Source organism: Callorhinus ursinus, unplaced genomic scaffold (assembly GCF_003265705.2).
Source record: "Callorhinus ursinus isolate GAN/ISIS: 27379988/994484 unplaced genomic scaffold, GSC_fseal_2.0 scaffold6, whole genome shotgun sequence".
Classification (NCBI taxonomy): Eukaryota; Metazoa; Chordata; class Mammalia; order Carnivora; family Otariidae; genus Callorhinus; species Callorhinus ursinus.
In genome coordinates, this window is record NW_027397068.1 from 64,945,807 (window position 1) to 64,956,707 (window position 10,901).

General features: G+C 41.6%; 1 protein-coding gene across 4 annotated transcripts in view; it reads left to right on the top strand.

Moving 5' to 3' along the window:
* The window catches only part of MTHFD1L (methylenetetrahydrofolate dehydrogenase (NADP+ dependent) 1 like), a 185,235-nt gene that overhangs the window by 13,902 nt on the left and 160,432 nt on the right, over positions 1-10,901 (top strand). For all 4 annotated transcript variants that reach the window (XM_073894092.1, XM_025866325.2, XM_073894090.1 and 1 more), the window contains exon 7: positions 2,196-2,332. In XM_073894092.1, coding sequence (XP_073750193.1) covers positions 2,196-2,332 — 137 coding nt within the window. The remainder of the gene's footprint in view (positions 1-2,195; positions 2,333-10,901) is intronic.

A 10,901-nucleotide genomic window follows, 5' to 3' on the forward strand; every position in this document is an offset into this window, starting at 1 on the left:
TCTTTCAGTAATCAGTATTTAATTTCCAACGTTCTCCCCTTGACCCTTCTCTTTTACGTCAGTGACATAGAAATGAACAGTTTCTTTTTCTTGGTTATCAGATTGATGAGTAAATTATTACTGTGTGTTTTATATATTTTAAGGACTTTCTAGCTGAGTATATAAAAATTTAACTAAATTTTTCTCTATTCCAGCTTAGTAAAAGAGAAGCAAATGTCCCTCCTCCATACCAAAACACACAACCGTCAAACAAAAATTGCAAAATATTTAATATGCCAAATATATAAAGAACTTATACAACTCAATACCCAATAATAATAATAATCCGATTAAAATATTAGAAATGTCTGGGGTACCTGGGTGGCTGTTGGTTAAGCGTCTGCCTTCGGCTCAGGTCATGATCCCAGGGTCCTGGAATCGAGCCCCACATCCGGCTCCCTGCTCAGTGGGAAGCCTGCTTCTCCCTCTCCCTCTGCCTGCCGCTCCCCCGCTTGTGCTCTCTCTCTATCTCCCTGTCAAATAAATAAATAAAATCTTTAAAAAATATATTAGAAATGTCTGAATAGACGTTCTTCCAAAGAAGACATGCAGATGGCCTACAAGCGTGTGAAAAAGTGCTCAATATCACTCATCATCAGGGAAATGCAAATAAAAACCACAATGAGATATCACCTCACACCAATCAGAATGGCTAGAATCAAAAACAGAAGAAATAACAAGTGTTGATGAGTATGTGGAGAAAAAAGAACCTTCGTGCACTGTTGGTGGGATTGCAAACTGGTGCAGCCACTGTGGAAAACAGTATGGAGGTTCCTCAAAAAATTAAAAATAAAAATACTATATGATCCAGTAATTCCACTACCCGGGTGTTTACCCAAAGAAAATGAAAACAGTAATTCCAAGAGATATATGCTCCCCTATGTTTATTGCAGCATTATTTACAATAGCCAAGATATGGAAGGAAGCTAAGTATCTACTGATAGATGAATGGATAGAGAAGACGTGGTATACATCCACAATGGAATATTACTCAGCTGTAAAAAAGAGTGAGGTTTTGGGGCGCCTGGGTGGCTCAGTCGTTAAGCGTCTGCCTTCGGCTCAAGGTCATGGTCCCAGGGTCCTGGGATTGAGCCCCACGTCGGGCTCCCTGCTCAGTGGGAGACCTGCTTCTCCCTCTCCCACTCCCCCTGCTTGTGTTCCCTCTCTCACTGTGTCTCTGTCAAATAAATAAATAAAATCTTAAAAAAAAAAAAGGTAAGGTTTTGCCATTTGTGACAACATGGATGGACCTAGAGGGTATGCTAAGTGAAATAAGTCAGAGAAAGACAAATATCATATGATTTCACTTATATGTGGTATCTAAAAAACAAACAAAGGCAGAAACAGACCCATAAACATAGAGAACAAACTGGTGGTTGCCATGCAGGGTTTGTGGGCAAAATGGGTGAAGGGGGGTAGGAAGCACAGGCTTCTAGTTATGGAATGAATAAGTCATAGGAATAAAAGGTTCAGCAGAAGGAATATAGTCAATGGTATTGAAATAGCGTTTATGGTGACAGATGGCACTATGCTTATAGTGAGCACAGCGTGACATATAGTCTTATCGAATCCCTTTGTTGTACACCTGAAACTAATGTAACATTGTGTGTCAACTCTACTTCAGTAAAAAAACTCCTCCAAAATAATATACCAAAGTTCCATTAGAAGATTAATTTTTTTTTTTAAGATTTTATTTATGTATTTGACAGAAAGAGACACAGCGAGAGAGGGAACACAAGCAGGGGGAGTGGGAGAGGGAGAAGCAGACCTCTCGACCGACAAGCAGGGATCCCGACGCGGGACTCGATCCCAGGACCCCGGGATCATGACCCGAGCCGAAGGCAGACACTTAATGACTGAGCCACCCAGGAGCCCCAGAAGATTAATTTTTAATACATACCTCTAAGACATTAGCCATTAAGCTGAGATAAGCCATGTAGACACTGTTTTTCCATCATGTGAATGATCAGGATGATGATTCTCACTCAACCATAACATTCACAAAGAAAGAGTAAATCGTGGCTGATAGTCCTTATAGGCTCTAACTTGGCTCAGAGGGCCAAGTTTTAAAAAGTTCTTTTTCGTAATGCTAAAGCTGCATAGGAGAAAGGCTCTGAAGTTTTGATTATAATACTGAATTTCCATTTGGTGGATAGGTGTCAACTTAGATGGAAAGAAGATCTTGGTAATAGGAGCCCATGGGTCTTTGGAAGCTGCCTTGCAATGCCTATTCCAGAGGAGAGGGTCCATGACAATGAGCTCCCAGTGGGAAACACCTCAGCTTCAAAGCAAGGTAAGCATCTTTCATGGGGGAAACATAATTTTAAGTGCTTATATTAGAAAAGGAAAAGGACTAGAAATGTATAGGCTAATCATTGAACATAAGAAGTGAGAGAAGGAACAGAAAATCTCAAAGGATGAAAACAATAAAGAGCAGAGATTCATGAAATAGAAAGCAAATATATGTCAGAGATTATCAACTAAGCCAAAAGTTGGTTTTTGGAAGAGTCTAGTAAAATGGAAACACCACTAGCCAAAATAATCAAAATCAAAAGAGAACACCAGCAATGTTAGGAATGAACAAAGGGACATGACCGCAGAACAAAAATTGTTTTCTTAAAAGGAGACTATGAACTATTTAGACTGGTAAATTTGAAAATTTGTATGAAATGAAAACATCTATGTAACTTACAAAATGGATTTAAGTAAAATTGATTAGACTTATATACATTAAAGATATTGGATCAGTCTACCCACCAAACATGCAAACAAAAGGAGTTCTACTCTCATCAAAGAACAGATCATAATCTTTTCTCCAAAGAATAGAAAAAGAACACTTTCTAACCCAATTTTATGAGTGCCCAGACCAGAGGATAGGATGCTCAAGGACAATTACAGGCTCATTCCATCTGTGAACATAGATAAAATAATCATTATCAGAATGTTAGCAAACCAAATCCAGCACCAGGTTGGGGTCATCATAGGATTGCAAGTGTGGTTTAATATCAGAAAATTCCATTAAAATCTACTGACATAATTCACAACATTATCAGATTAAAAACTATGCTGTCACCATCATAGATACAGAAAAGTCATTTGATAAAATCCTTTATGATTTTTTTCCTAAAAAACCTCTTACTCTAGGAAAGTAAAGGAATTTCTTAACCCAGGAAATATCTATAAAAAGTTAGAGCAAGTATCTCATTTAATAATGAAATACTGGAAACATTTCTTTTAAAATTTGGAAAGATATAAGGGTGCCTGTTATCAGTACTCCTAATCAGCTCTGTTTGGGAATTACTAGACAGTGCCGTAATGTGAAGAAAGGGAGAATTTATAATGATTGGAAAGGAAGACACCAGACTGTCATCAATCCTAGATGATACCATTACCTACATTAAAAACTCAAAAGAATCTATAAAAAAATATGAGAATGAGTAAGAGTTCACTTGGGTTCTTGGATATAAGATCAGCATGCAAAAACCAAGTGCATTTCTAAACACCACATCCATAGTTAAAAGATTAATTATTTTTTAAAGATTTATTTATTTGAGAGAAAGAGAGCACACATGTGAATAGTAGAGGGAGAGGGAGAGGGAGAGAAAGCCCTAAACAGACTCTGCCCTGAGTACAGAGCCTGACTCGGGGCTCAGGTTCAATCTCACAACCCGGAAACCTCGACCTGAGTTCAACCAACTGTGCCACCCAGGCTCCCTGTAATTTTTTATTAATTTTTTTAAATTCTTAGAGTTTTTAATAGCAATGAGAATATAAGGCACTTAGGAATATATTTAACAGAAGTTATTTATGATCTTTTGAAAGAAATTATGTAATTTTGATGAAGGTCATTAAGAAGACTCAAAAACAGGGATACCATGTTCATGGATAAGAGGACTCAATTTCAAGAGAAACGAACATGGCAGCATGTTGGTGGCTTTGTAATAAAGAGATTTGGCCTTGTTAAAAAAAAAAAGAGGACTCAATATCTTAAAGATACTGATCCTGCCCAAATTAATCTATAAATTTGAGTCAAAGTCCTGACTTTTATTGTTTTGGAGAGTTTGACAAACTGATTCTAAAATTTAATGGAAGGGGTGCCTGGGTGGCTCAGTCAGTTAAGCGTCTGCCCCTGCTTGTGCGTGCGCGCGCTCTCTCTCTCTCTCTCTCTCTCTCTCTCTCTCTCTCTCTCTCTGTTAAATAAATAAATAAAATCTTTAAAAAATAAAATAAAATTTACACAGAGATAGAAGGGCAAAAACAAGACAATGTTGAAGAGGTCTTGAGCTGTGGAAAAAAAGCATTTGCAAAAGGATATATTGCATGTGACACCATTTATTTAAGTCTAAAAGCAATACCATATATATCTATGCTTTAGGGCTACATATATAAAGTAAAAGACTAAAGAAATGTCCAGGAAACCATTTACCAGGACAAAGATGTGGATGTAGGTGGAAAGGATCACTAGTATTGGTCATGCCTTTTTTCTGGGCAGTGGGCTGGGTGTCCAGGTGCATTCTATCATCCTTTTACATTTTCATGGCTGGAACAGTTAATAAAGTTTTTAATTTCCAAAAATGGCAATGAATTTTTACAAATTTCATGCAAAGTGAAGTTAAATTAAAAGTGTGTTAAAGACAGTAAAGTAACCGCAGAACAACATTGAAAATACATGTTCTTATGTTGCCCCATGAGAACAGAAGTAGTTGTAGTCCTGCCCAGGGAAAGCAGGTGTCTCAACGACAGAGAAGTGTAATATTTGAGTGGCAGCTGGATCTAATCGATGTAATTCTCCTATTAAGACAGCTGAGAAACGTGGTCAAAACCTATGTGCCTTTCTAGTGGTCACCACATGGTGGCAGCCTATTCAAGAAAATTCAAGGACTGTGCTTTGTAATTCAGAGACGAGAATTTTTGATTTGGAAGCTTAGCAGAAGAAAACAAACCCTGCTCTCAACTGAACAGCTGGGGTGAAAAAGAGAAAAATACCTTCATTGGCAACTGAATGTTTTCACAGCTGTCACAGATACTTTGCTGGTTGTATCTGTATTTTGGTAAAACAAAGACATCTTTCAAAGTACTTTTTTATTATGGAAATAAATCACCTTGACTCTTCTTTGGGATAAATCTCATCCTAACTTTGAGACCGATCTAGTGGCTCTACTCTCTAGAGAATTTAGAAATTGGGTAACTTTCCTGTTTTCCAATATCCAGGAAGGTTCTCTTGAATAGTTCTTGTTGCACACACATTCTGCTTCCTGAGTCCTGGGTACTTACAATGGCACCACCGTGAATCTTAGAGACTGTGGCCTTTCTCCTTATTGCTTCATCTTTGTAGCCAAAAATATGGAGAGGAAGGTTCAGGGCTCCTCATACTGGTCTTTGAAATTTATTTGGCTTCTGGCATTTGGCCCCCCTGTACCTGGCCTCCTACTTACTACTTGTCGCACCACAAGACAAAGCCTTATTCTTTCCATTTTTCATGCCACCAGCTAACACTTCACTAGCCACCTACCTCCCAGCGGACAAGCCTCCATGCTTCTGCCTGACATTTGACTTTTCCCTCTTCCTGTATTTTATTTCTAAAACACAAGCCATTGCTGGGACTTGTTTCAAAGAATTCAGACTGCAGACCTCTGCAGACTACAGTGGTAGCAGGTAATGTGGTACCAACAGCACCTGGGCACAGGGTTGGCATTCTGGGGCACCTGCCCGGGTCAGGGTGTGTGTCCACCCTTGCTTGCCACACCCTTAGCAGACCTTCCCTGTGAAAAACAGTGAACGTGTAAGTTTAACAAGGGTTTGGGATTTTTGTTTTCTTGCTTCATCAACAACGAATAGTACAATGTAAGATTATAGTACATTTAGATTCTCCTTATCAGCAGTGCTAAGTGTTGGGGAAAGAAAAGGGAAAACAAAGGATTATAGCTATTAAGTCGAAGGAAATCATCTTTGCAAAGCATTTCTTACAGGCTTGTTTGTACCTGACATGAAGCAAGCTTTCCCATTTGAAGGATCAAAGGGTGTCTTTTTTTTTTTTTTTTTTTTGAGCAAAGTTAAGTGATTACAAAATCATATCCAGTTTAAATGGAAAGAATAAGTTGGCCGTCTGGTTGGGGATTTCCATCATGAAAGGTTTCGGGATCAGGAGGTGACCACGTAACATTAGAGTCCTGCTTACCACCTCCTACACTACATGTAGTCTCTCAAGTATGGGATGATGTATAGGCAGTCACAGCCTACTGCAACCAGTAGGAACTGCCTTGGAGCATTCGGAGTCAGACACGTTTGTGTTCTCAGTAAGCGGTAGGACATAGGCTTTGGTGACAAACAGCTCTGGGTTCAAGCCTTAGCTGTCACTTAACTTTTCTGAACCTTGTCTCTTCATGTGTAGAGTGGGGATCATACTACTCCCCCCCTCATAGGGCTGCTGCGGGGGGTGGGTTCAGTCGTACAAGTGTGCTTAGCACAAAACTTGGCACCTACGAACATCACATTAATAACTTGGCTGCTATTAACGGTGAGTCAGGAAAGACACTGGCCAGTTTCACAATGTGGAAAAGTCAGTGGGTCAATGAAATCATAAGGAGATTTAAACTAATATAATAGTGGGACCTGGGTCCCTCATTGGAAGCCCAGTGGACATAATTCCAATGTATGGCTGGCAGAAGGAGTCGCTGTGGGAGGGCCTTGCAACATCTGGAGGTGGAAAGGATGAAACCAAAGCAAGACTAAGAGAGAGTGTCTGGGAGAGAGTGGGTGCCCAGCTTTGGCCTTTATCACCGCCCCCCCACACACACACCAGTATTACCAACTTTAAGTAATGTGGACCTCTTCCTTCCCGCAAGCCCTGTCCCTCAGAAGCCACTCTACTTCAAGTCCGGTCTGGTGGGGGTTCCTTGTTTATTAATTACTTCTTACGGGAATATATTCCTTCCTACAATGTTGAGGGATGTTTACATAGAGTTAGTTGAATAGAAACGGATTCTGATTGCACATAAAATCTCCATGGAGCCTAAGCATGAAGAATTGAGATTTGCCTTTTCAGAGTTTTGTGGAAAATAGAGTAGACTCCTGTGATTTTCAACTTTACCGCTTACTTACCCTCTGAGTGTGTCACTGAAAATTAAGAATAAGTTTCCTGCTTTGTTTCTGAGCTTCACTTTTGGGCTTTGCTAGAAGTTAATGCATTTATACGTGGGGGAGGGGAAGAATGTCTGGGCATTTGTCCAAATTAGCTGCATGTAATGGAGGATCATCGGCTGTCAGTAAGCAAAAGCACTGGGTATGATGTTTTTGGGTAGGGTTCCTTCCACCACCAGAACATAGGCCCCACACTTATCTTCCCAGGCTCCTGGAGTAGAATGTCTCCCCAGTGCGGGGACTGGACAGAGCCAGCCGCCCAGCGAGAACTGGCTTCTCTCTGCCTCACCCTGAGGAGTTCACCCTGACGCTAAAAGCAGTTTGAGGTGAGAGAGTGTTCTGCATTTAGTATTTATGAGGTGGAGTGGTGCCCCTCTCAAGGAAAGAGAGGCTGACAGGTTCCTTGGGGCCCTGCGTGCACACCCCCTTACTCACACTGCTAGCAGGAGAGCCTCTTCTGAATTTGTGGTTAGACACAGCTGGAGGACAGGGTGAAATGGCCTCCAGCTGTGACCGATCGGGTCAATCCCAGCTGTGTGTATAAGAAATAACCCAGAAATAAGAGAACTGTTTTATTTTGTTTTTCTCAGAGGATCTCATTCTCCTTCTGAGCACAGAGACCCTCAAAACTAGTACTAACACAAGAAGGGAAAAATACAAGTCTTTCCCATTTGAAGGATCAAAGGGTGTCTTTTTTTTTTTTTTTGAGCCAAGTTAAGTGATTACAAAATCATATCCAGTTTAAATTCACTACATAGCGTGGCTTATAGAAGGCTTTTAAAGGTGAATTGGAAAATTCTAAATAGACTTGTACGGTACATATGAAATCTTGAAAAAAGAATAATCTTTTTTCCAAAGATTGGGGAAAAAATTCCAGCTTTTAAACTGGATGAGATTAGTGAGTTTACATGATTGGGTTTTTTTTTTATATATATTTTAATTTTTAATGCATTTGCCTTTTAAATGTTGTGGGAAGAAAACGTATAGTTACAAACCCAAGACACAATAATACTGGTTCTTCTGGAGATCTTTATCTCCAGATCTTCATAAGGCTTGGAGTTAGTGTCAAGTGACTTGCCATTTCTACCTGAGGGCTCCTTTTTGCATTTTCTGTAGGGCAGCTCTAGTGATAATGTACTCTCTTAGCTTTTGTTAATATGCAAATATACTAATCTCTCCCTTGTTTTTGAAGTACCTTTTTGCTGGATGGAGAATTTTCAGTTGACAGATACGTTTTTCTTCAGCACTTTATTTTTTTTTATTTTTTTATTTTTTTTTTTTTAAAGATTTTATTTATTTGCGCGAGAGAGAATGAGAGAGAGAGAGCGCGAGAGGGAAGAGGGTCAGAGGGAGAAGCAGACTCCCTGCCGAGCAGGGAGCCTGACGCGGGACTCGATCTCGGGACTCCAGGATCATGACCTGAGATGAAGGCAGTCGCTTAACCGACTGAGCCGCCCAGGCGCCCTCTTCAGCACTTTAAATATGTCACCCCACAGGTCTTCTGGCCTTCAGGGTTTCTGGTGAGCATAATCACTCTTTTTCACAAGAGACGCCACAAACCAGTGCCTTATTATAACGGCAGGAACGGTACCTCACATTAATTGAGTTAGTGAGTCCTGTGAACCAGGCTCGGCGCTTTGCTCATGCTGTGTCCTTGATTCTGCCCAGATTTCCTGTTCGGCAGGACCCTCATTCTCCCCATCGCACAGAGGAGGGAACTGAGACTCAGAAGTAAAGAGACTTTCCAAATCTAATTTGAAAATGATGGAGTGGCACTACAGCCTGAATGTTTAGCCACTGTCCTGAGTCAGCTCATTCCAGACAATCACAAAACCCAGTCTTTAAAAATACCTTTAAAGTCTAATCTTTTACACCCTAAAGCACCTGACAGCTCAGATGTGGAACATCGGAGAGACCAAGGCCCAAGACGTTAGACTTGCGTTGAGTTCACTCTTGTTTTATTCCAACAGTTTATCACCCCACAGACATCCTGTTAAGAGAGGAAGCTGAAGTAGACTCAGTACTGTTCCCTCCCTGAGGCCTTGGACTTGTCACCAGCCCTCCAGGGAGGGTGTCCACCCTATTGAGAGGGTTCGTGGGGGCACCCTGGTCACGGGTGGAGGTGCACAGGATGGCGCCTCGACAGGGGTCTCTCTTCTCCCCCCACCCACACCGGTTACAGGTGGCAAGGAGACTGCCCCGGGTCTCGGGGTACCACAGATCTTGTGCCAAGCAAATACCAAGGTTATTCAGTAATGTGTGACTAAGTGACCTGAGTCATGTAGGGCCCTGAGCATTCTTTGACAGATTTTTCCACGTTCATGGACTGAAAATGCCTTTGGATGTCACCTCCCATTCTTTTCACCTCCCCTACTCTCTGATCATTGCATTCCTTAATAACAGCAGATAAGGAGGTGAATGGGACTTTTTGAAAAGTCCCCAAATCAGGCTAACCGATTATATCTAGCACTGGTGAGAAGAGGATTTGTGAGAGAACCTGCTGGAACTGATGGGCATGCCCTCCAGGGGGCCACATATGGTGACACACCTGTTAGTCGTACATAGTTTGAGGTGTATACTGCACAAAAGAAGGGCTCCCAGCTATGTCCTGTGGCGAACAGGCCGGTGACGTCCCCTCCAGCGCACCTAGTGTTATCCCTATTGGCCCTTCTGCCCATTGGCAGAGCCTCGCTCCACCTTTCAGCCCTTTTTCCCCAGTGTAAATGATGTTTGAGGAATTAAAATCTAATTTAAGGAATTAGAATTAGAATACTCTAATGGGTAGGTATTAAACGTGATCCACAACAGTAAAGCACCTTACGTTTGGGTAAAGATATCCTTCTCAAAGCTTTTTTCCTCTATCACCTCATTAATGTTATACGTACAAATGAAGTGTGGCGAGCCTAGTCACCCATGAGAAGCAGCGGAGCCTGCACTTGAACCGAGGTCTTGTAACCCCAGAGCATTCTTCCCACTGCACCTCAGTCCCCTTCCGTCCAGTGCAACTTCTTCACTTTGCAGAGGAGGTGACCGAGGCCCTGGAGAGTGACTTAGAAGAAGTGGAATGCAAAAACGGCCCGATGTGTAATCCAAGGTTCAGAATTGGAAAATGCGAGCATGTCGGGAAATGCACAGTTCAGTTTCCCACAGCTGCCTCACCTTGCATTAACTCCGCCAGGCTGCAGCTACTGAGGTTCGGGGTTAACAAAATAAAGGCAGATCGTCCTGCCTCCGTGAGGCCTGGCTGGCCAAGTGCTGCTTTGAGAACTGTAACTTGGGTCTTTTCCTCCTTTTTGTGCCACGTGGTTCTGAGTCTCTGTCATACCAGATTCTCTCTCACCACCCACAGACTCTCTCTTTCTCTCTGTGTCTCCTACCCATCCTTTTTAATTTTCTCCCCAGAGTGGGAGGAAGGGAATTATTTTTGATGAATCAAAGAATACCCATTACCAGATGTGAGGTTGTGTTTGCCTTCTCTTGTGTTGTAACCCACGTCAGCAGCAGGCGCACCGGAAGACGGAGTAACTATCTTTTCTATCACTCTGGACACAGCTGAATCTCTTTGGTATTCTTCTCAAATACGGAGCGGTAAGTATGTCAAATGGTGGAGTAAGAGGTGAACTTAGGAACATGTAGAAAAAGGAAGGTCACTTATTATCCTGTGAGGGAAAATGTTGGTAGATGGGTGCTGTAATCATAATCCTTAGCTGTCCATTTGGCTT